The 26237-nt window shown below is 37.5% G+C and overlaps 1 protein-coding gene across 3 annotated transcripts in view; it reads left to right on the top strand.

Annotated features, from left to right (window-relative positions):
- ROCK1 (Rho associated coiled-coil containing protein kinase 1) overlaps positions 1 to 26237 on the top strand; it is a 122880-nt gene that overhangs the window by 53722 nt on the left and 42921 nt on the right. For 2 of the 3 annotated variants that reach the window (XR_008795528.1, XM_056137908.1), the window contains exons 10-18: positions 7599 to 7758; positions 9447 to 9507; positions 13231 to 13319; positions 14884 to 14932; positions 17815 to 17950; positions 19086 to 19177; positions 19276 to 19522; positions 22946 to 23052; positions 25255 to 25405. Coding sequence is in view for 2 of the 3 variants with exons in the window: in XM_056137908.1 (XP_055993883.1) it covers positions 7599 to 7758; positions 9447 to 9507; positions 13231 to 13319; positions 14884 to 14932; positions 17815 to 17950; positions 19086 to 19177; positions 19276 to 19522; positions 22946 to 23052; positions 25255 to 25405 (1092 nt within the window). In the remaining variant the exon portion in view is untranslated. The remainder of the gene's footprint in view (positions 1 to 7598; positions 7759 to 9446; positions 9508 to 13230; positions 13320 to 14883; positions 14933 to 17814; positions 17951 to 19085; positions 19178 to 19275; positions 19523 to 22945; positions 23053 to 25254; positions 25406 to 26237) is intronic. The other variant, XM_056137909.1, reaches the window with a different exon arrangement.

Raw genomic sequence — 26237 nt, 5'->3', positions numbered from 1 at the left:
TTTCATTGTGGAAAAAGTCAAAGGATAATAAAATTTAAATTATTATGGAAATATCTGAAATAACTTGTGAAAAACAAGTGTTTTCTTTTTGTAGAACAAAATATAAGGTTTTATCTTTACACTGTCCCAGTCTCATGTATGATAATATAAATTATATCCTTCCCATTAGCTTTGGAGCTTGCTGTTCAGAAATGAAGATAATCAGTATATAAGAAGTTAACTTTCAGACAGTTTAGAATATTTCCCTATTTAAACATTTAAAGTGATAAAATTAGAAGATGTTTCACACAAAAACCTTATTTAAGATTTTAATTGCACTATAAGTCTTCATCATTTTGTGGATTTTGAAGGCCAGCAATCAGGTATGAGTATGTGACTCAAAGCACCTTGTCAGTTTAATTCCTGGCATCACCCCACACTGCTAAATGTAGTCCTCCAGCTCTCCTGGTGTCATCAGCAACATCACAATCACGTGTACAACCCTTGGTGCACGACAATAACAAATAGCAATGAAATGTCAGGAAATAAAGAGAAAAAAATAAGAAATATCTTAAGTTCAAGTTTAAGGAATTTTTTTCTCTATCACTCATCAGAGAAAAATTAGTGTATACTAATCCCTAACTTCCTCCTGTAAAAGTGGCAATGAAAACAATAATAAAGAATATGACTACATCTGTGTGCATCTAGAAACAGGGCTGGAGCGATAGCACAGTGGTAGGACGTTTGCCTTGCACGCAGCCAACATGGCCGACCCGAGTTTGATTCCTCCGCCCCTCTTGGAGAGCCCGGCAAGCTACCGAGAGTATCTCGCCCGCACGGCAGAGCCTGGCAAGCTCCCCGTGACGTATTCGATATGCCAGACACAGTAACAACAAATTAGGTATTTATCTTAAAAACAGTGACAGAGGGGCTGGAGCAATAGCACAGTGGATAGGGTGTTTGCCTTGCACACGTTCGACCCGGGTTCGATTCCCAGCATCCTGTATGGTCCCCTGAGCACCGCCAGGGGTAATTCCTGAGCACAGAGCCAGGAGTAACCCCTGTGCATCGTCAGGTGTGACCCAAAAAAAGCAAAAAAAAAAAAAAACAGTGACAGATTGGGTCTTTGTCTTGTGGGGGCTAGTTCTTTCAGAGAAAATAATTAATGTTAATTATCAGCTGCTTTAATTTTCAAAAAATATGTCTGCCGATACTGGTGAAATATCTTGGTTATAAAACATTTAAAAAGTAAATAGTTACAAGACTGCAGTATAAACAGATCTTTAGAGGTGGGAATTGGCTTCACTCCTCCAGGTGTGACCAAACATTGTTTTTAAAGAAAGGGAAAAAAGGGCCAGAGAGATAGTATTATGGGTAGGGTGCGTGTGTTCCACACAGATGATCTGGGTTTGATCCCCAGCATCCTGTATGGTCCCCCAAGTACTGCCAGGAATAACCCTTGAGCATCACTTGGCGTGAAAAACAAGGAAAAAAAGAAAAAAAATTTTAAGGGAAATTTGAAAAAAAATAATAAAAATTTACCTTCAGCTGCAGAATATATGTTGCATAAAACTGCAAAGAATGACTTTGAATAGCATGCTGTCAGTGTGACCTACAAAAACAACTTGATCTTAGGTGAATTTATTAGTAGTTATACATTCGTAAAGAAGGAACTTCTTACAAGTAAGTGTGACATGACTATTCACGCTTCAGGATAAGTCTTACAAGAATGAGATGTAATAGAGTGAGTTGATGAAAGGTTGCATTGTAAAAAGCTTTGTGCTTTTTATTTAAGTTAGAATTTTAGTGAAAAGGTTTGACAATACACACATATTATGAAAATTGAGAAGAGGACTGAAGAAAATATATTGCTTTATCTGGTTTTTCAAAGTGAAGCAACGCATAAATTTAGGACAACCACAAAATCACTTATTAAAAATAGGGAGGATAGTTTCCTTTTTTGTTTCGAAAAAACTGATTCTAGTTAAGAGATGAAGTAATATAGTCAATATTGTAGGACCTCCTGTATACTGAGTATATTGGACTAGAAAAACAGTAGTGATCAAATAAGTAAAAATTCTTTACCTTGTGAAGCTTTCAAGTGGAATTAGGGAGTTTAATTTTTTATTTTATTTAATTTTTTATTTTGTTTTGCTTTTTAGGTCACACCAGGCGATGCATAGGGGTTACTCCTGGATTTGCACTCAGGAATTACTCCTGGCGTTGCTTAGCGGATCATATGGGATGCTGGGAATTGAACCTGGGTTGGTTGCATGCAAGGCAAATGCCCTACCCACTGCGCTTTCACTCCAGCCCCGGGAGTTTAATTTTTTTATGGTGTTTTTATATACTTTATGGAAGAAGTAGTAAAATGAATTCCTTTACTAATACAAAACTATTGGGGCCAGAGTGGTAGCACAGTGGAGAGGGCGTTTGCCTTGCACACAGCCAACTTGGGTTCGATCCCCAGCATCCCATATTGTCCCTTGAGCACTGCCAGGAGTCATTCCTGAGTGCAGAGCCAGGAGTAACCCCTGAGCATCGCTGGGTGTGACCCAAAAAACAAAAAACAAACTATTTCAAGAATTTCCATGTTAGGTAATTTTGTTAGTATTATTACCTTTTTTTTAATCTTGTGAAGATCTGCTTTGCTCTCTGTAGTTTTTATATAGTTGCTTGCATTTAACATGTAAGCATTTTGTCTTAATTCTTACAGCTCCAATTCTATGATTTTTGTGAGAAAGAAAAATTGAAGCCTGTAGAATTTATTCTTTTCTTTTCTTTCCCTCTCCTAACCTTTCTTCATTTCCCACTCCTAAAATTCCAAGGATATTTTTATTCTGGACTGACCTCTCTGACCTGCTAAATTTAAATATATATTCTTTTAACTTTTTTTTAACTACAGTTTTCTTTGGCATATTGCTTAGATTTTGCAAATAGTTCTTTGGTAGTTTTTCAACCACATGTATACAAGTTGCAGTGAATTTTTCTTTAGCATCTATTTATTGCATTGTTGGAACCATGTATAAAGTAGCTTGAATTTTGATGCAATTTTCAAGAGTTTCCTGATCATATTGACTCTTATTTTAAAGTCTCAGAATGGTAAGGTTTTAAAATCGATTTTTCCGTTGATTTGAGATAGATGTGACTTGGGCAGTAATAAAACTTAATAGTGAAAATAAAATAGGGACCAGGACATTATAAAGAAGTAAGAGTTAGTTAAGGTGCATATTTAATATGTGCCTTACCTGGGTTTGATCCTCAGCACCTCAAGACTTCCTGAGTATTACCCTGTGACCCCCTGAACACTGCTAGTTACCTTGGTAGTTCTCAGCATCTTTGAGCTCTAGCATTGAACTGCCATTCTGGTTGGCCAAGTAAGTATTGCAGCAAGTGGTCCCCAGATCTCGAGAGCACTGCTTTGGAGCCAGAAACAAAACAGAACAAACCTATCAGTAGCTACAATTCTTTTTTTTTTTTTTTTTTGAAAAGGTGGGGCACCACACTCAAGGATCACCTTGTCTTTGTGCTCAGGGAATCACTCTTGGTGATACTTGGAGAACCATCTGGTGTGGTGGGAATAGAACCTGTGTTAGCTGCATGCAAGGCAAGTGCCCTACTTGCTGTGCTATCCCCACCCCCTTCTATTCTTTTTGCTATGAATCTGACCATTCTAGTTACATCAAATAGAATCTACAATATTTAACCTTTTCAGAATGAATTATTTCATTTAGCTTATCTCTGGGTTCAACCTTGTAAAATATGTCAGGATATCATTCTATTTCAGCACTGAATGACATTCTGATAGGCATGTTTTTCACATTTTAAAAATTCATTCATTGAGCCAGAACGATAGCACAGCAGTTTTACCTTGCATGTGGCTGACCCGGGTTCAATCCCCAGCATCCCATATCGTCCCCCAAGCACCACTAGGAATAATTCCTGAGTGCAGAGCCAGGAGCAACCCTTGAGCATCGCTGGGTATGACCCAAAAAGCCAAAAAAAAAAAAAAGTCATTCATCTATCAAAAAGATACTTTAATTCTGTACTTTGGCAAAGAAAGTGTCACCTGAAACAATATATAAATACCTGTCACAGTCACCTTCCCGCCCCCACTCCGATGGTGCTGCAGGCAGAGGAGGGGCCCTTCTGCTCTGTCTCCCCCAGCTCTGCAAGTGAGTGTGTTTGGGGAGTGAAGCTCCATCAGCTGTGGTCCCTTATGGGCACACACTGCTGTGCCGTATCTACTTTTTTGGGTCATATCTGGTGATGCACAAGGGTTTCTCCTGGCTCTCCACTCAGGAATTACCCCTGGTGATGTTCAGGGGACCATATGGGATGCTGGAAATCGAATAAGGGTCGGCGAGGTAGAAGGCAAATGCCCTACCCACTGTGCTTGTTGCTCCAGCCCTATCTAACTTTTTTTTTTAATTAGTGAAACACCATGAGGTACAGTTGTAGACTGGCAAATTTTTGTGCTTGGGTTTCAGTTATACAGTGATCGAATACCCATCCCTCTACCAGTGCCCATTTTCCACCACCACCAGTCCCAGTATCCCTCCCACCCCCCTTCCCCCCCATCCCACCCTACCACTGTGGCAGGGCATTCCCTTTTGTTATCTCTCCTTTTGAGTGCTGTGGTTTGCAAAAGAGACATTGAGTGGCAATCTTGTTCAGACTATAGTCTACTCATCGTGCATTTCCCATCCTGAGAGGAACCTCCCAACACCCTTTATTTGGTGCTCCCTTCTCTATCTGAGCTGCCTTTTCCCCTAGCATGTGTGGCTGGCCTCCAAGCCATGGAGTGAACCTCCCGGTACTTATCTCGGCTATTCTTCGGTGTTAGTCTCCTATTTCGTTACTTTATGTTCCCCGATGAATCCAATCTTTCTATGTCTATCCCTCTCTTTCTGACTCATTTCACTTAGCGTGATACTTTCCATGTAGTACCACTTGTATGTAAATTTCATGACTTCATCCTTTCTGACAGCTACATAGTATTCCATTGTGTACCTATCTAACTTTTTGAGTTAATTTTTGTATATGGTGTAATGTAGGCATCCAACTTCATTCTTTTGAGGATAAATAATTGTATTTTCTAGTATTTATTATAAATGCTGTACTTATTTCTCCTTATCAAATCACATTGCCACCTTTGTCAAAAATAATTTGACCAAGTATATGTAGTTTTGCTTCAGGGCTCACTGTTCTATTTAATTGATCATATTTATCATATTTCATATTTGTCTTTTTGTCAGTACCACTATATTTTGATTGGGATTGCTTTGAATAGTATATTTTAAAGTCTAAAAGTGTGGCTCTTGCTCTCTTAAAATTCCTTTTTTTTTTTTTTGGCCACACTTGGTGATGCTCAGGGGTTGCTCCTGGTCCTACAACTCAGGTATCACTCTTGGCAGTGCTCAGAGACCATATGGGATGCCAGGGATCAAACCTGGGTCTGCTGCATGCAAGGCAAACTCACAAGCACTGTACTATATCGCTCCTACCCCAGATCCAGGTTATTTGATAGTCTCTTGAGATTTCTTATGGGGTTTCCAATGGCTACAAATAAGAATTTGGAAATTTTAATTATGATTACCTCTAACTTGTTTCCAATTTGAATGTCTTTTGTGTCTTTTTATTACCAAATTTCTATGAATAGAACTTCCAGTACAATGCTCAATAGCAGTGGTGAAAGTGTGCATCTTGATCTTGTTCTTGACCATAAGAGGAAAACTTTTCATCTTGTTAACTGTAGGCTTTTATTAAGGCACATTACTACTTTGAAGAAATTCTCTTATTTCTTGTTTGGGTTTTATCAAATATTTTTCTGTTAAAATTGAAATGTTAATGAGTTTATTCTTTTATTTATTGATGTGATCAATTATACTGATTGACATTTATATGATGTACATGAGCGCCACGCCTAGTGGTGCTCAGGGCTTGCTTTTGGTGGTGTTCAGGAGGCCTTATATGGTACCTTATGTGGTAATCAAACCAGATTCTGCTATAGTCAGGGCAAGTACCTTAATCCCTGAGCTATCTCTGATGCCTTGGTTTACTTTCATACAGTAAACCATTCTGGAATAAAATCTACTCGATTTAATCTACTTCTGCATCAGTTTGCTACTAATTTGTTGATTTTTTTTTTCTGCATCTGTTGTATTGATGTGTGGTTATGGTGTTGTGGTCTGTATTTGGTGTCAGGAGTATTTTTGGTCTTGTGGATTAAATTAGGAAGTGTTCCTATCCTTTTTGAAAGAGTTGGAAAAGGTTTTTTGTTAATTTTTTTGTTAATTATTGATAGAATTCAGCTTGAAACCTTGTCTTAGAATTTTTTTGTTTTGATTATTGTTTTGATTCTTGATTGTAGATTGTTGATTTATTCAGATGTATATTTCTGAAAATTTGTTCATTTAAGGAAAATAGGTTGGTGTACAATTATTGATAATGTTTTCTTTCAGCTTTTTTTTTTTAATATAAGTTGGTAGTTGTGTCTTTACCTTCATTTCTTGTTTTGTTTTGGGGCCCACATCTAGCTGTGTTGAGGGACTTACTCCTAATTCTGCACTCAGGGGTCACTTGTAGTGGGACTTGGATATGATCTCTGTTGTATGCAAGAAAGACAAGCACTTTATACACTGTACATTTCAGCCCCAGTCATTTCTTTTACTTTTTTTTTCCTGCTTTTTGGGCCACACCTGGAGATGCATAGGAGTCACTCCTGACTCTGCACTCAGGAATTACTTCTGGCAGTGCTCGGGGAAACATATGGGATGCTGGAAATCTCAGCGGCATGTAAGGCAAACGTTCTCCCCTCTGTGATATTGCTCCAGCCCCTTCTTTTACATTTAAAAAGTCTTTTCTGCAGATAAAACTGCTTCTCATATTTCTATACTATAGTATTTTCTTTAAAAAAATCAAAAAAAGTTAATACTTCAGTATTTAAGTGAAACTTGAGGCATAGATCTTAAGTATGATGTCACTTGGAAGATTATTATTTCATAGAATTATACAATGATGTTTGCCTTGCACGCAGCCAACATGGCTGACCCGAGTTCGATTCCTTCGCCCCTCTCGGAGAGCCTGGCAAGCTACCGAGAGTATCTCGCCCGCACGGCAGAGCCTGGCAAGCTCCCCGTGACGTATTCGATATGCCAGACACAGTAACAACAAAGTCTCCAATGGAGATGTTACTGGGCCCACTCGAGCAAATCAATGAACAACGGGAGGGCCTTTACCTTTTACCTTTTTATACAGTGATCAGTTGATTGATATTCCATCCGAATAAGGCTGACGATGATAGAGCTGGAGCGATAGAACAGCGGGTAGGGCATTTGCCTTGCTGACCCAGCTGACACGGGTTCGATTCCTCTGCTGCTCTTGGAGAACCTGGCAAGCTACTGAGAGTATTTCGCACTCATGGCAAAGCCTGGGCCTGCTTGAGCAAAATGATGAACAGCGGGAGGACAGTACTATAGTACTATGATAGAATTTAACCTATTTGGAATGTGCGGTTTCTAAGTTTTTTAGTCTACAACAAATTGTTAATTGTTGGCATGGAATCTTTGCTTCACTATTTTACATCTGGGGTGAATTAATTTTATTTCTGTTTTTAGCTGTAGCACCTGTTGTACCTGATTTAAGTAGTGACATTGACACAAGTAATTTTGATGACTTGGAAGAAGATAAAGGTGATGAGGAAACATTCCCTATACCTAAAGCTTTTGTAGGCAATCAACTTCCTTTTGTGGGATTTACATATTATAGCAATCGTAGGTAAGTATGTTCAGTTCAGCTTTATTCATATTGTTAATAACAGTTGTAATAGATTTAATGCTATTTAAAGAGATTGTCTTAATGTACAGCTTTTGGTGATGTGTAATATTCCCACTATCTTAAAAAACAAATTTCCAGGCTCAAGAATATTTAGAGTATCGTTTTTCAGAAATTCCCTGTTAAGTGGTATACTATACATCTTCTAGATAAAATAATAGATCAGAAGCTACTGTTAATCTGTCGTTTTAGTTAATCCTGTATCCAGACAATTCTTTTTGTTTTTTTTATGTGTTTTTGATTGATACTTAGTTTTTTAGCATGTTGGTGTTACTAAAAGTCTGATTTTTCAGTTTCTCAAAACTATGTAGTGAATCATTATGTATTATATAACCATGGGCAAACAGTTTTAACTGTTTATGCCCTGTTTCCTCAAATACAGGGACCTAGAGAAATAATACATTAGGTAGGGTGCTAGCCTTGCAGTAGCTGATCTGTATTTGATTCCCAGGACCCCTGGCACCCCTCCCTCATCCTCCCATGAGTGATTCCTGAGTGCGGGGTGCAGAGCCAGGCCCCCAAAAAACAAAAACAAAACCAAGAAATAGAATTACCGATATGAAAGAGAGGACTTCTAAAATTCATTCTTCTGAATCCAATTTTTTCTTTACCATGGACAGAAAGATTATGTTTTCACTAAAGTAGAGCTAAATTAAACATGATCTTTGAAATAGCCTTAAACTTTTAGGACTGGAGTGATAGTGGTGATAGTGCAGTGCTTAGGACACATGCTTTGCATGCAGCTGACTCTGATCCCTTGAGCCTGCCAAGAGTGATCTGTGAGCACGGAACTAGGAATAAGACCTCAAAACCACCAGGAATGACCCCTGAAAAAGCCCAAAAACCCTTACACTTTTAGGTCTATACCTAACCTAGCCATCCATATAAACGCTACCTAAATTACTAGACTCTTAAAAAAAAAATCAAAATATACAAGAGAACCCTGAGCAAAATTTTTTGAAAGAGTAGAAGAATAAAATGATTATTCAGGTGAATTCCTTACATTTCCACTGCTGTCTTTAAGGAATTCTACTAACTTTTTAGAGAACAAGACACTTTCACCTCTGTAGCTTATTAAATTTAGAAGAAATCCTAGAGATCAAATATTCTGATCTAATTTAGATTCCACTCGTATCACTATATGGTCTAAACTAACTTAAGATTGTTTATGATTTTTATTTGTCCTATTTGATATCAGTATTATATGTTTTGCTGTAAGTATATTAAGGCGTATGATTTTGGATCATTACTTGTGACCTAACTAGAACTTCTGTTAAAAATATGTGACATCTCTGTATTTTGTTTAAGGAATAATTACAGGGGGCCAGAGAGAGAGTACAAGGGATAAGTTGTTTGCCTTGCATTGGCAAATTACCAGTTTAATTCCCCCCAGCACCTCAAAATATTGGCAAGAGTAATTCCTGAGAACAGAGCCAGGAATAAACTCTGAGCACCACTCGGTGTGACTCCAAATCCAAACAAATTACAAACTCCTACTAAAATTTTGAAAGACAGCATTAGCACAATTCTTTTTTTTTTTTTAAAGAAATAAAATTAGGCACGTAGTATCTGTAATTAGTTGTTACTGAATGTTAAGGAGTTTTTTGTTTTCTTTTAAAAATTTCTCCCAGATACTTACCTTCAACAAATCCTAATGATAACAGAAGTAGCTCCAATGTGGATAAAAGCTTGGTAGGTATTTTTTTTATCTTTTTATTATAAGGTTGTGATGTGGATAATGTATTGGTGTGCATGATAGCAAGCATGCGTTGTTAATGAACTTAAATTTTTCTAGTACTCTTTACCTTCTGGCTCCTCTCTACTTAATTTCTTGCCTGAATATTAGGCATTATATTCTTAATCGGAGGTTCTAGCATTTAGATTTAGGTGTGCAGCTACTGGTATACCCTAGACCGAAGACCGGTCTGTCTCTGTTCGGGGAAGGCCGTCCTCTTTGACCGAGCGTGCAGCTTCGGGAGGGATGCACATAGAGCGGTGAGGGAGGAAGGGAACACCCGCCTAGTCAGCCAGATCAGCCGAATCAACCCTGACGATCAATGGGGTGACAAATGTCGCAGCCAGATTGCCCTCACATAATGGGGCTGGAGTGATAGCACAGCAGTAGGGCGTTTGCCTTGCGCGCAGCCAGCCTGTCCAAGCCGGGTTCGATTTCTCCACCCCTCTCAGAGAGTCCAGCAAGCTTCCAAGAGTGTCTCGCCCACACAGCAAAGCCTGGCAAGCTCCCCGTGACGTATTCAATATGCCAAACACAGTAACAACAAGTCTCAAAATGGAGATGTTACTGGGCCCGCTCGAGCAAATCCATGAACAATAGGAGAACAGTGCTACAGTACTATATTCTTAATGATTATACAGATTGATGGTATGGGCCTTTTAATCTTTGGAATTAGGAATTATGATAAATCAGAGTATCATTAAGGGTGTTGATATAAAAATAAATACAGCTATAGATTTTGATATCCATTAGATTTTTAAAGAGTTCCTTGTGTTTAATAAGATATGCATAAGATAAAATTTACCACTTTAACCATTTTTAAGTGTATGGTTTAGGTTTAGTGGTATCTAGTATCTTTATATTGCTATACAGCTGTTACCATCCATTTCCATAATTTTTTGTTTATCCCAGAGTAAAACTTGAAACAGTGGCTCTGTATTCTACTCTCCTTTCCAGTAATCACTGTCCCTCTTTCTATCAGTATTAATTTAATTATATTTAGGCACCTCATAGAGCAAGGAGGAAGGCATAATGTCCTTGATGTTCATTAGTGTTATCACATTTATCAATATTTCACTGCTTTTTAAGGGGGGTAGTTCAGAGCATGTATATAGCATATTTAATTCATATAGTGGTTTTAATAAAGGCCTATCAGCAAAATTGAGGGGAACAGTAATAAAAGTGTGATTGTTTCCAGATATTATTGTCATAGTGGTCCCTTCTCTGTCCTAATTGCCCCACCTCCACCCCATAGTCTCATATTATGTTTGTTTTTTTTTTTAATCCCACAAATGAGTGCAGTCATATTATATCTGTTCCTATACCTCTGACTTATTTCATTCAGCATGATACTCTCCATATTCATCTACTTATAAGCAAATTTCATGACTTTTTTTCCTCTCAGCTGCATAGTATTCCATTGTATAGATATACCAACGTTTCTTTATCTAGTCATCTGTTCTTGGGCCCTCAAGTTGTTTCCAAATTCTGGCTATTGTGAATAGTGCTGCAGTGAAAATAGAAGTGCAGATGGCTTTTCTGCAGTGATTTTGGATTCCTATGGTATATTCCCAGGAGTGGCATTGCAGGGTTTTATGGAAACTCAGTTTCTGTTTTTTTAAGGAATGCCCATATTTTTTTTCCAAAAGACTGAACCGGTCTGCTTTCACACCAACAATGAAAGAGACAACACTGCCACCAACAATGAATGAGAGTTCTTTTCTCTCCGTATCTGTGCCAGCACTGGTTGTTCTTGTTCTTTTTGATGTGTGCCAGTCTCTGTGGCATGAGATATTATCTCGTTGTTTTGAATTACATCTTCCTGATGATTAATGATGTAGAGCATTTTTTCCTGTGCCTTTTGGTCATTTGTATTTCTTCAGAGATGATAAATCTTGCTATATAAAGAAAATTTAAGCATTAAAATGAGTGGCATAATGCATTTAACGCTGTTGGAATCACAATAAGGCATAAAGAGTGTGAGAAGAATGTCTACTTTATTTCTTCCCCTCTTCCAATCTCTAGTTCAGTGTCCTATAACCTGAAGTAATATCATAGGACTACAGAGCCCAGATGATGGAATCTGTAGATTTTAAGGCAAAGAACGGCAGAGTATGAATTGTCAAGGCTGAAAAGGAGTGGAGAGTTGTACAAGTAGAGAATAACCAGAATAAATATCAACAGCATCTAAATTTTCCACTGAAAATTTTTATAGCAAGTAATATTGTGACATGAATTCTTTGCGTTGTTCATGTAACTTTCTGTTGCTCATAAGGTAAGTTTTAAAGAACAGAGTAGCTTGCTATTTTTTTAATTTTATTTTTTAAAGTTGTTCACAATAATTTATTGCATTCAATATTCCAACACAAAGCCCACCACCATTACACCTTCCCACCAGCATCATTTCTAATTTTCCCAACCACCACCCAAGCCTGCCCCAATAATAGTCCCTAAATAATTTATTTTGTATTACTTGCTATGAATGATTAACTAAAAATTATCAAAAAAAGTTTCCTTAAAAGAAAGTGTGTAAAGATTTCATCCTGGAGACATTAAGCTCTTGTATAAGAAATTACTAACATATTGTTACAGGTTGAACCTTGTGTGCTAACATTTTTTTATTCGAGATTTTTTCCATCTCCTTTACATTCCATCCAATATGGTATGCTACTCCTGGTACATCAGTGGTTTGGAGTATGAGATGTTGCTCCAGGCATTCTAAAATTTTAAATAAGTTAAATTTTAAACTGGATGGTGACTTTGGGTTCTGGAGGCATCTCTGTAACTTGTTGTTTTCTTCCAAGATTTTTTGCTACTTTTAAAAGTTGATAAATTTTTTTTCTCCATAATTTATTTACTATAATATATTTTACTTATATATTTAAATATAAGAGAACATATAATGGGAAGTGAAAGTGAAAAAAGGGGGATGAATTATGTGAGTACCTTAATTACCTTAAAGTCATCTTTCCTCCTTAAATTTTGATACAAATGGAGTTGCTAGCAGTCTTTTAGACTTGTCACTCATTCTGGCTAAAATGCGATCCTTTGACTACTTTGCATGGTAAGCAATTCTTTAGTCAGATCTCAATCACTGCTTCTTCCTGGCAGAATTAGGTGAGACCTACCTTCTTTCTTCTTCAGAATAGCTTATTTGTATTATACACATTGTATATTGTCTAACCTTAATGTCTTTGGGTTTATTACATTTTTTCATTTTCCCATTCTCCCTGATGTCATTTAACTATTTATGAAAACAGGAGCCAATTCTTTTAAGTTTTTGTGTTATTAATGCCTACCACAGTATCTGATACAGATGTTAAAAAATAACTTTGTAAAATTTTGTTGGGAAGGGTTAAGAGAACTAAAGAATTTTCAGGGCCAGTATACTGATACAGTGGGTAGGGCATTTTTCTTGCATGTGACAGACCTAGGTTTAGTTCCCGCCACCCCATATGGTCTCCATGTAACCTCCCCCCCCCCCACCCCCCCACCCCCCGCCACCAGGAGTAATTCCTGAACTCAGAGCTGAGTAAGCTCTGAGCACTGCTGGGTGTGGCCCCCCCTTCCCTCGAAAAAGAGAACTAAACAGTTTCCTACTAAACAGTTTCTAAAAAAGCTATTTTTTCTCTGAGTATTCTTTTTTTCTAAATAAATAACTTTGTTATTTTAAATTAAAGCAGGAAAATTTGCAAAAAACAATTTACAAGCTGGAAGAACAGCTGCATAATGAAATACAGTTGAAAGATGAAATGGAGCAGAAGTGTAGGTAAGAATGAACTTTCTGTTCTATTAAAGTTGTTTAGAAGATGCTTGTTTTTCAACTTTATAAGACACTGGAAAAACTTCAAATTTCATGTAAAGCATGTGGAATTATGGAAGTTGCTATTGCTACATCTTCAGTGAAATATGACTCAGAATTGAAAAGTAGTATATGGTCCGGAGCAATAGTACAGCAGGTAGGGCATTTAGTCCTCCCAGAGCACTGCCAGGAGTAATTACCTGAGTGCAGAGCCAGGAGTAACCTCTGAGCATTGCCAGGTATGACCCAAAAAGCCAAAACAAAAAAAAAATATTTTTTTGTTGGCACCAGTTACATATGTTATTGTCCTTGGAATATACAAAGGGCATTTGCTATAGCGAACTTTTGTCTTGAAAAACTACAGAGATGTTTTACTTCTTGATCAGTTGCTTTTCTGTTGCATTTTAATTACCTCACAGAAAGGGCAAATTAGTTTACATTAAGTAAGAAACTTTGTAAAGTAAAAACTATATTGACTGTGCTTTAGAAATAATACAGAGATTAAGGAAGCACATACCTACCATGCAGTTGCAGCTGTACCCTAGTTCGGATCCCACCACCACATATGGTCCCTGAGCAGTGTGTCAGGTATGGCCCAAAAACAAAGTGTTGAAGGTTAAAATTTATTGTATTTTTGATAGACATTCTTATTTTTGTTACAAGTCTTGGAAACTTGGAATATTCCCTCTGTGACTCATAAGGGTAATAAATGTGGTAGTTAAAATAATTATCATTAGCACAGCGGGTAGGACGTTTGCCTTGTACGCAGCCAACATGGCCGACCCGAGTTCAGTTCTTCCGCCCCTCTCGGAGAGCCTGGTAAGCTACCGAGAGTATCTCGCCCGCATGGCAGAGCCTGCCAAGCTACCTGTGACATATTCGATATGCCAAACACAGTAACAATTCTGACAAAGAAGACGTTACAGGGCCTGCTCGAGCAAATCGATGAACAATGGGAGGACAGTGCTACAGATATAATAGATTTGGATATTATTGGTAGAAACCACAGGTATATTCTTATGCTGTGGGAGTAATCTCAACATATCATTTATACTTTATTATACATTCAGTGTATTAATAAAGGGTATGTTTCCTAAATTGGATTGATTTTGAAGCTTATGACTATTTCAATATAATTTTGTTCTTTAGTCCTATGTACTTTATTTCATACTTTAAAAAATACATTCAAGAAAAGGCTTTAGGGGCTGGAGTGGTAGCACAGTGGGTAGGGCATTTGGCTTGCATGCAGCCGACACAGGTTCTATTCCTAGCATCCCGTATGGTCCCCTGAGCACCACTAGGGGTAATTTCTGAGTGCTGCAAAGCCAGAAAGAAGTGAACTCCTGTGCATCGCCGGGTGTAACACAAAAAGCGGAAAAAACAAAAAAGGCCATTGACTTTATCGTACTTCCAAAGGGGGAATCCATAGCAGAAACAAAAGTTAAGAAATTTTAGTTTTATTTATTTACTTAACCCCTGGCCAATAAAATATTTAATGTACTAATAATCTACATTGCTTTTGTTTTTACAGAACTTCAAACATAAAACTAGACAAGATAATGAAAGAATTGGATGAAGAGGTACTTTTGCTTTCTAATCAGAATTTTCCTTTTAGAGAATGTTTGTCTCATCCAAATTGTTTGCTTCTGTTTTTCTGAAAAACTGCATTTGAAATTTTTAGGTTGAATTGTAGACTAGAGCCGAAGCATAATAATGAAAGCCTCACTTTGGAGTTACGGGTTCCAGTGTTACAGATTATGCCATAATAGCATTTTCATGCAAACTTGAAATTTTATTACAATACTAAATTTCAAGTCAGTAGTTCTTAATACTTGAAATGTGAGAATCAACAAATCAAAAATTGAATCTGGAATCAAAGCAGAAGAAATAGAAGAATACAGTTTACAAAGGAATGATATTAACTTATTTTCTGATGAAACAAGAAGTATATTGAGGGATTGGAGCAATAGTACAGCAGGTAGGGTTTGCCTTGCATGTGGCCGACCCGGGTTCAATTCCCAGCAACCCATAAGGTCCCTGAGCACTGCCAGGAATATTATTAGGGAAACAGCATAAGCATTCAGATTCAGATAAATAACAAATCAATATAGTAGATCAGGAACTAGGAAACCTGTGAAACTGGGATGACTCTTGGCTCACCCCTCTCCCAAGGGGTTCCCATAGTTTTTAGCCAAAGACCAGTGTTATCTGTGAGTTTCATTGGCTTGGCTTGGCATCTCTTCCGTGATTAGTTGTGAGGCTGTGAAGGTGGGTCATTTACATGGCAGAGGCTATATGAGGCTGTCGTAACTGTTAGCGCTTCTGGTAATGCTACAGCATCTGTGGAAGTTGTGTTAACAGGAGTAACAAATTTCTTCTCCCTCCCATAACATGGTGTGTCTCTGGAGGCCTAGTGAATGCCAAGTTTCCCATTACTGTGTCAATAATGAAGTTGTACTATGCCCAGCCTGTGTATCAATAAAAACTAAGTGGGAAACCTGCATTTCCACCTCTAATAAAAATGAGGCAGTGCCTCCTTAATTCTGTTAAAATAGTGGAATTAAGAATGAGATTAGTAGACGAAATCTGCTAAAATAGAGACCTTAAATAGGATAAAATAGCCAAAATGTCTGGTTTTGAATATTAAGTCATTTGTTATAATCAGAAGTATAAGAATTATAAAAATTTATGTAGTATTTTGTTACATTTTCTATATTAGGGGAAACTGAATAAAGGGTATATAAGACCTCTCAATATATACTATCTTTGCAACTTTCTGCAATATATAATTATTTCACAGTAATGGGACTAGAGAGATAGTACAGCAGGTAGGGCATTTGCTTGCATGTAGCCCACCCAGGTTTTATCCACAACTTAATCATATGGTCCCCTAACCACCGCTGGGAGTGATCTGGATCAATTGCTGGGTGTCCCCCCCCCCACCACCACCACCAAAAAAAAAATATCATTGCACAATTAAAAACTAGGGCCAGATTAATGGCTCAATAGGCTGAGTACATACCTTGTATGCTGAAAGCTTGGGTTTGATCCATCTATATGTCCCCTGATCACTACTGAGAATGACCCCTAGTCCCCAAAGTGGCCCCTGAGCACCACCGGGTATAGCCCCCCCCCCCCCAAACAAATAAAAAATGTCAATTGCTTCAGCTCAATTTTGGTTTGATTCCTGTCACTGCATACGAGGAATAGCTCCTTGGCACCTTTTTAGTGTGACCTAAAACCCCCAAGTAAATAAATAAAATTTAAGAATGGCAAATTTCAGAATTTTAATGGTCAAACTGAAGGCCTCACACACTGAGACCAGACCATTCTCAAACCCCAGAAAATAAGTTTTTATGTTTTAGAGTTAGAGTATTTTTTTCCCTTTAATCCCCCCCCCCCCGCACACACACACACACACACACGCACACGCACACGCACACACTTATTTTCTAAATCAAGTGTTTCCTTCATCGTTTTTTTTTGTTTTGTTTTGTATTTAGACCACACCTAGCTTTGCTCAGGGGTTACTCCTGGCTCTGCTCTCAGGGATCACTCCTGGTGGCCTTGGGGAACATTTGGGTTTCTGGGGATTGAACCTGAGTTAAGTTGCATGCAAGGCAAGCACTTTACTATACTATCTCTGACTCCCTTTATTGTTTTCTTTTCCCTTTTTTTTTTATTTTTTAAAAATAACTATTAGAGGAATCAAAGAATAATTTAGAAAAGATACATTTCTGTTGGACTGGAGCGATAGCACAGTGGCTAGGGCGTTTGCCTTGCACGAGACCGACCTGGGTTTGATTTCTCCATCCCTCTCGCAGAGTCCGGCAAGCTACAGAGAGTATCCCGCCTGCATGGCAGAGCCTGGCAAGCTCCCCATGGTGTATCGATATGCCAAAAACAGTAACAACAAGTCTCACAATGAAGACGTTACTGGTGCCTGCTCGAGCAAATCGATGAACAACAGGACTACAGTGTACATTTCTGTTGAGATAGGACAAGGATTAAGAGAGACACAAAACTATTAAACTTACACACTGCACTGCTTACTACCATTTGAATTTTGTACCATAAAATTATCAAATATTCAAGTATCTGACTTTTTTTCATATTATTTTAAATTTAGGTTTGTAAATAAGTCAAAATCTGATGATGTGATCAGTATTGCATTGTGACCATTTTAAACTAATTAAGCAACATTCAGTTTCAAAGATTTAATAGGATGACTTTTTATATTCACGAATTAAAAAACCCCTGAAAATTTGCATAAGAGGATTCTCAGTGTCTTCCTGTTAGGCAAACTGAATCATATTACTAAAAAGTTGTCCTTAGGATGTATACTTACTTTGAAATTAATATATTTATTGTAAGTCTTTATGGGTTTTATTTTTTTAAAGAACAAAAATATTACCTCAAATAAGTGAGAATGAGTATTGTAATCATAATGTTATAATTTCAGGGTAATCAAAGAAGAAATTTAGAGTCTACAGTGTCTCAAATTGAAAAGGAGAAAATGTTGTTACAGCATAGAATTAATGAGTATCAACGAAAAGCAGAACAGGAAAATGAGAAGAGAAGGAATGTAGAAAATGAAGGTAATATATATTACTACTTTTGACATTTCTTTGGAATTTATGCAGAACTATCTTTCTTTGTCATGAGATAGTTAAATTTAGTGCATTTTTTTCAGTCGCAATCATAAAGATGTTATGAGCTGAATTTCTAGATCCCAAGATTATAGTATGTTAAAAACCAGTATACTAGTGTAGAAGAGTAATTTTCATCGATCTGTGCAAATTGGAAACTGGGATGTCTTAAAACTGGTGGCTCCCTGGCAGCTCTCCAGTCCCTACCACTTTCAGTATTATGAACCCCCAAGTTTACTACCACTGGGCCACATACTGAATCATCAGGCTTACATCACTGGAATGAGCATTGCGGGTGTGACCCCTGGTTTCCCAAACCGTGCAGTGGGATGTCTATTAAAAGGGAAGTAAGAATACTGCTATTAAGTCATTAGAGCCCATAGGTAGAGGGGGAGAAAGAGGGAAATTGTCTGCCGTAGAGGCAGGGGGAGGAGTGGGCTTTATAAGAAATTATATACAAAAATTAATTTTCAACATTAATTTCCAATGATAAATTTTGCCGCACCCACATAATAGAATAAAAAGAATAAAGCATGTCTATATGCTGTTACTGAATTGTTAAGATGTGCCTACTTTTGATTTTGGTATTGGGAACTAAACCCCAGCCTCATACATGCAAAGCATTTGTACTGACACTTAAGTTACAGCTCCAGCAAAGACATATATTTAAGTGAACATAATCTGACTATAGGTTGTTAAAAGTAAGTGCTGAAATTCAAAGACTTGTACAGTTCAAAAATAATGTGAAAACTAGCTTAATTGAGTTATTTGAGTATTATGGAAATAAAATTTAAATATTACAGAAGTGAAGCAAATCTGTTTATATATTATAAAATGATACTCCTCTTGTATGATAAATTTAATCTAAATGTAAATACTTCCAAAAAGATGCTATTTGACTTTGATAGATGACCTTATGTAACTATATGACCCAAGACTAAGTTAATTTTCTAAAGAGATTTATATCTTATACTTGAAAGGTGATTTCTATATCTTTCATATAGAAAGATTTCTGTATGATTTCTATATCTTTTGATTTCTGTATCTATATGATTTCTATATCTTTTCTATATCTTTCATCTAGTTTCTACTTTAAAGGATCAATTGGAAGATCTAAAGAAAGTAAGTCAGAATTCACAGCTTGCTAATGAGAAACTGGCACAGTTACAAAAACAGGTACGTTTTTACAGCATAAATTTTGAATATGATGAAAAGAAGTGAATGAATTTTGATTTTTTTAAAAAATCTTATTTTCTTGCTCTTTTTTAAAATAGCTGGAAGAAGCCAATGACTTACTTAGAACAGAATCAGATACAGCTGTAAGATTAAGGAAGAGTCACACAGAGATGAGCAAGTCAATTAGTCAGCTAGAGTCCCTGAACAGAGAATTGCAAGAAAGAAATAGAATTTTAGAGAATTCCAAGTCACAAATGGACAAAGATTATTACCAGCTGCAAGCTGTGTTAGAAGCTGAACGAAGAGACAGAGGTCATGATTCTGAGATGATTGGTGACCTTCAAGGTAAAATTTTTTTTTTTTACTGTGATAAGATACATATATTATAATGCCTAAAAAGACAAATTTGTGATGTGTATTATACCCTTTTAAGTATAATAATTCATTGTATTTATTACATTGTCTTTTAATGAAGGTAACTTTTATTAATGAAAGGTAAATTTATTTTTTATTTTAAAAAACATGACAGTTGCTGTTTTAATAATTTTATTTGTGATCTAATTTGTTTTTAGTGCTGCAGATAAATTCAGAAATTGATCCATGCAAAGCATGCATTTTTCCATTGAGCTACATCCCCAGCCCCAGTATATATATTTTTTATCATTGTCCTTGTAAAGAAAATGATGATGAGATCAGAAATCGTTTTCCTTCTTCCTCTTTTGTGCCTACATTTTTCTTTTTTTCTTATAATTTTATTTTAGGCTCCATGGTTTACAGTACCATTTACAATAATTTTTTTTGCATAACATGTTCCAACACTACACCCTCCACCAGAGTGTTCCCTTCCATCTACCCCTCCAACATTATTCCAGTGTACATCGTCATCGTCCCCCTCTCTTCCACCACCTTAATCTTCTTCCTTCCCTCCACTGTAATAACCTTTGTACTAAAGATAAGTTCTCAGTTTCTGTTGCTTCTGGGCATTTGTTATACCCCTAGTTGTTTCTTTATAACCCACTTGTAGGAGAGATCTCTGTGTCTGACCCTCTCCCTCTGGCTAACTTTGTTTAGCCTGATACTCTCCATATCCATCCTTGTAGCAATAGTTGCATTATATCATCTTTTCTTAAAGCTGAGTAGTAGTCTTATGCCTACGTTTTAATTTTTTCATTCTCACAAGTACCTCAAGATAGGAAATAAGGATGTCTTCAGCTTCACAGAGTACTAAAAACTTAATTCTAAAACATGACTCATTCAAAGTTTACTCAAAGTGTAAGACTAAGTCAGTCAGGCAGAGAAGGATTATTATTATAACCTGGGTACTCTGGGCCAGAGAATACAGTGGATAGGGCATGCAGCCGATCCAATTTTGATCCCCAGCAATCCCATATGGTCCCCTAAGCACCACCAGGAGTTAATTCCTGAGTGCTGAGCCAGGAGTAACTCCTGAGCATTGCCAGGTGTGACATGAAAACAAACAAATAAACAACCCCCCGAAAAACTGAATACTCTTCATGTGTTATTGGTAGAAATAGAAACTCATTTCCAGAATAGAATCCTATTGCAAATAAAGAATTGGAAAAGATTAATTATAATCTTGAAGGAATAGTTCTAATAATAATAGTAAAATTCAGATTGTTTTATAAAATATGTCTGCTGATACTCATTTCACTTAATTTTTCCCTCCAGTTTAGTATTTCTGTAAGTACTGACGTTTATAATACCTAATCAAAACAGATATGTGTGTAAGTTGCCAGATGGGGGAAAATGGTGGTGGTGTAGTTGATTTTAACCTTACATGCAGGATGGGAACATATTTGGGGTCTCATGGGGCTTGGTGATTAGATATAATTCTGTGCAGAGAGGTCAGGGTCAGTTTCTGTTACTATGGAAACAAAATTAAAGTCTCCCGTTGGTTCTTTGCTGGGCAGTGTTGTGTAATCTTATTTCTCAGGGACTCAGCTTAAAATAGATTTGAAAAATAACAAGAGAGTGGCCTTATTATATGTATTAGAAAAGCTTTATTTTTAGCTTCCTTAACTTTTCTAGGGTTTTTTATATAGTTATGTAAAAATTACTTCATTTGTCTTCTTTATAAACCGAGGAGTTAGAATAGTTGACCACCTATACATCCTTTTAATTCTAAAATTCTTTAAATGTCTAGTCTTACAGATAAGATTCTGCTTTAAAATGATTTTCAAAAATGTTTTTGAATGAATCTGTGTTTCAGCACCAGTGAAGTTAAGGAGCATTCATGGCAGGATTTATAATTGATGTTTATCTTTTAAAATGCTTCCTTTAATATTTAGTTTTGCTTCTTTTTAAGGCCACCTACAGTGAGACTCAGGGGCCTGGTCCTGCTCCCAGGCAGTGTTTAGCTTGGAGGTGAGGGGTCACCAGGACCGCACCCAGTGGTCCTTTTGGGATGGTAGGAGAAGAGGAATGTAAGCATAGTAGTATCCCTCAGGTTCTTGTGTATACTGAGCATATAGTCTCTCTTGAGTTATCTCCTTGGTGCCTAAGGTTTATTTCTTAACTTTAAGGTAAATTAAAGTTCACACAGAGGCTGTACATATTGCAGAGTGGGTAGAGCACTTTTCTTACACACAGCTGACCTAGGTTCAATTCCAAATACCCCATATAGTCCCCCTGAGCCCAGCTAGGGGTGATCTCTAAACATAGCACCAGGAGTAAGCCCTAGGCACCACCATGCGTGGCCCCCAAATCAAAACTATAAATAATAAAAGTGAAGTGTATGTAAAGCTCAGCATACATACGAGACACATTGTAAGTTTTAAAAAGCTACATTCTGACGCCAGAGATATAGTACATGCCTTCCAAATGGCTTGACTTGCACACAGCCAACTCAGGTTCAATTCCTGGCACCCCTTGTGGCCCTGTGGAAGTTACCCTTGAGCACAGAGCCAAGAGTAATCCATGAAACTGCCAGATGTGATCCAAAAACAAAACGCCACTATCTGGACTGGAGAGACAGCTCAACAGGCCGAGAGCATCCCGTGCATGCAAGAGGCCTGAGTTTCATCCCTGTACCCTATACTAGGTCCCCTGGGCATTATCAGGAACAGTCCTGAGCTCAGACTGTTGTGGAATCGGACCAAAAGGCCACTAGAAGGAAGCCCAGTATGGACCCTTCCCTCCCAAAAAAAAGAGTTAAAAAAAAATAAAAACTTCACATATTCTATTTGAGCAAGCATACATGCACACACACACACACACACACACACACACACACGTATGTATAGTCACAAAGTCACAAAGCATAGATACATATAAATATGTCTATGCTTTGTATCAAAAAGATTTTTATTTCAAAAACATTTCACATAGCCTACACGATCATATTGGGCTTCCTTCTATCTCTGTACTCAGGAATCACTCCTGGAGTGGTGCTCAGGGCACCATCATAAGTGGTTCTGCGAGGATCTGACTCAATTTGACTGCACACAAGGCAAGTGCCTTACCTGCTGTACTCTCTCTAGCCCTTTTAAGGCTTACTCTTCACATATAAAGAGCACTCAAGGATTCAGATCTGATTTTTGAATTATGGGCAGGGAATGTGTTTCAAGTGATACAGTGAGTGATGTTCTTGTATGACGTCCTGGTTCAATTCCCAAATTTTTATACTTTTAAAAAAAATTTTAGCTGATCAGATTTGAAAACAAATTTATTTCTTATGTTAATGGTCATGCTGAAAGCTAATTTTGATAACTTTATCACTTGAGCTTTTTTATTTTCACTGTTTGATAGCTCGAATTACATCTTTACAAGAAGAGGTGAAACACCTCAAACATAGTCTTGAGAGAGTGGAAGGAGAAAGAAAAGAGGCTCAAGACATGCTTAATCATTCAGAAAAGGTGAGGTTTGGGAAAGGGGAAGCGCATCCTGAGTGGTGTTCAGAGGGCCTAAGGGCTGTTGTAGCACATGGGCTGGCAGTTTGGCGTGAGGGGATGCGGAGCTGCTCCATTTCTGTAGGAATTGGACTGCTCAGGCCACATTCTGTAGGAATCCAGGCCCAGGCTGTCATGACTGTGCTGGGGATTGGGCCAGTGGTTGAGGATGAAGCACAGGGGTATATAGGGGTTAAAGTGCTTGCCTTGGCATATGGTGGACCCTGCCTGGTTTGATCCCCAGCATTACATATGGTCTCCCAAGAAGGCCAGGAGTGATCCTTGAGTACCACTGGGATGACCCCCAAAACAAATCCAGTTTAGGTGGATGCAAGACTTGGTACCTAAACCCAAGACTTGGTACCTAAACCCTATTTTGTTTTATATCCCTGGCCCCAAGGTAAGTGATTTAGTGTATACTAATTATGAGAAACTAGTAGCCATCAGATATTAAATTTAATAAAAGTAGCATTAATTTTGGTCTTGCCTTGAAAGACCAAATAAATATTTGATATTATCACTAATTGCTTGGTTTCGAGATAACTGTTGATGTTAAAAATTGCCCTGTTATTGCACACTGAAAAGATGAAAGTGCAGTCCTACTAGTCTGAATTGCTTTTTTGGTGGGAGGGAGTGGCTAGAGCATATGTTTTGCATACAGAATCTTCAATTCAAAGTATGGTGTCTGAGCACCATCAGGAAAAACTCTCAAGCCCTGAGCCAAGAATTTGCCCCTAAGCCACCTCCAGGTGTGCCTTCCATTCCAAATTATTAGTTATTCTCTGTTGCTAAGATTAAATAGATAAGATGCATATCCAGCTTTCAAACTTGGATCTAGGTGTATCATCAGAGAAGTGATCAGAAAACTGGTATATGCATTCATGCATAAAATGAGAACTCACTGGTAGAGCCTGTATATGTCCTGTTCATTTCTGTGAGGTTTTTTGCCTCCCCCAAAAAGTGGAAAGTGACCGTTATATGAGGCTTTTTAAAAATTGTGACATCGAGCTTTCAGAAGCAAAGCCCTGGGGTGTGGGATCAAGGACTTAAGACTCCAGGCCACTTGGCGGCAGCGGAGACGAAAATGGACCTTCCCTTCCAGTCTCCCCGCCTGCTTAGGGTCCTGTCTGTCATGCCCACTATCTGCCTCCAGGCTGCATCTCAGCACAGCTTTGATCCAGAGACTCCCAAATGAATCACAGAATTGATTAGCTCCCTATAGAGATGTCTGTGGACCCCAACCATTTACAATTTTGGAATTCCAGAAGCACACGGCTGCAAAAGTGGCCGTGTGACTTATCATGATATTCACAATAAGCAATAGAAAATAAATTATTTTTTATTTCAAGCCTGGCAGGCTGGCAGACAGGCTTGAATGGTGGTGGAAGAATTTAAAATAATGGTGGGAAGGTGTAATCATGGTAGAATTGGTGTTGTAATATTGAATGTAATCAATTAATGTGAACAACTTACAAAAATAAAATTAAAAAAATTTTTTTTAAGTGTAACAATTAGGGCTGGAGAGTTTGTACAGCTGGTTAAGTAGGGCATTTACCTTGCACATGGCTGACCTGGGTTCAATACATGGCATACCATATTATTCCCCTTCACCGCCAATAGTGATACCTGAGCACAGAGCCAGGAGTTACCCCTGAGCATCACTATGTGTGACTCCCCGTATGTGTGTCAAAAAATTGTGACAGAATAACTAAAGACAGGGATCAAGATTATGTAATGAAATGCTATAACTTTCAACAGAACTGCTCTCTGCTGTGTGTTATTCAAATGGGAGGGGTTGGGGTAATGAAAAGGTGGTGTTTTGCTTTAAATTATGTCTTATATTTAAAAAATTAGTCACTATAGAAAATGAAATAAATAGGATGTTCCTGAATAAATTGATTTTGAGGCCACAGTGTTCTGGGACTTCTACCAACAAGTTGCTCAGGGGCCTATCCTGGTGGTGGTTGGGAGCCATACAGTGGCAGGGATCAAATTCAGATTTCCATACCAAAATATACACAGTCATATGATTGATCTCTCTGATCTGAATAAAAACATATAAGCAAACATGGTATACATTTCAGAAAAATGTGATTCATAATTTTGTTTTGTCTTTTGTGTAATGTGAAATTAATTTTTTGCATAATATATGATTCCTTATTTTTATAGGAAAAGAATAACTTAGAGATAGATTTAAACTACAAACTTAAATCATTACAACAGCGATTAGAACAAGAGGTAAATGAACATAAAGTAACCAAGGCTCGTTTAACCGACAAACATCAATCTATTGAAGAGGCTAAGTCTGTAGCAATGTATGGTAAGTTATCAGTTTTAATATTTTCTGCATTGTGATTTTAAATAATTGCTTATAGAAATTTTTGTTTTAGGGCTGGAGGGATAGATAGTACAGCAGGGAAGGTCCTTACCCTGTACGCATCCAACCCAGGTTTGATCCCTGGCATCCCATATGGTCACCCACACACTGCTAGAAGTGAGTCTTGAGTATAGGGAGTAACCCCTGTGCATTGATGGATATGGCCCAAGAACCGACCAAACCCCAAAAATATTTTTTTTAAAAAGTTTTTGTTTTAGTCAAAATTTTATAATTATATAAGCTCTTTAGGATTATATAGCATCAGGACTGTATAGTGGGTAGTACACTTGCCTTGCATGTGGCCAGCCCAGATTCACTCCCTGGCTCCCACTATAATCCCCCAAGTTCCACCAGAGGTGATCCTTGAGCACAGAGCCAGGCGTAAACACTGAGCACTACTGGGTGTGGCCCAAAAAATCAAAATAAATATCAATCCTTTCATTGCATACAGAATCTTTTGAGTTGGCACTTACCTGTCTTTATAATCTTACTGCATTGTACATACACAATTTTAATGCATATTGAAATGCTTCTATTTCTTATACATGTTTATTATTGACTAATATATAGGGCATTTGCAGTATATTCTGTTTGGTATATAGCAGAAAAATAAGGCAAGAACCATCCTCTTAGTAATATTTTCTGACATTGGAGATAGACAATAACAATTAAATGAAAATAGGTATAGATTATAATCGTTAATGTGAAGTAAATATAATAATTGTAGGTAGTAGTACTTACTACTTGATCGAAGATTCTGAGGAAAGGGCTCTCT

This window comes from Sorex fumeus, unplaced genomic scaffold (assembly GCF_029834395.1).
Source record: "Sorex fumeus unplaced genomic scaffold, SorFum_2.1 ptg000128l, whole genome shotgun sequence".
NCBI classification, from domain to species: domain Eukaryota; kingdom Metazoa; phylum Chordata; class Mammalia; order Eulipotyphla; family Soricidae; genus Sorex; species Sorex fumeus.
The sequence above is the reverse complement of the archived record's forward strand: the minus strand, read 5'-3'. Positions and strand labels throughout refer to the sequence as shown.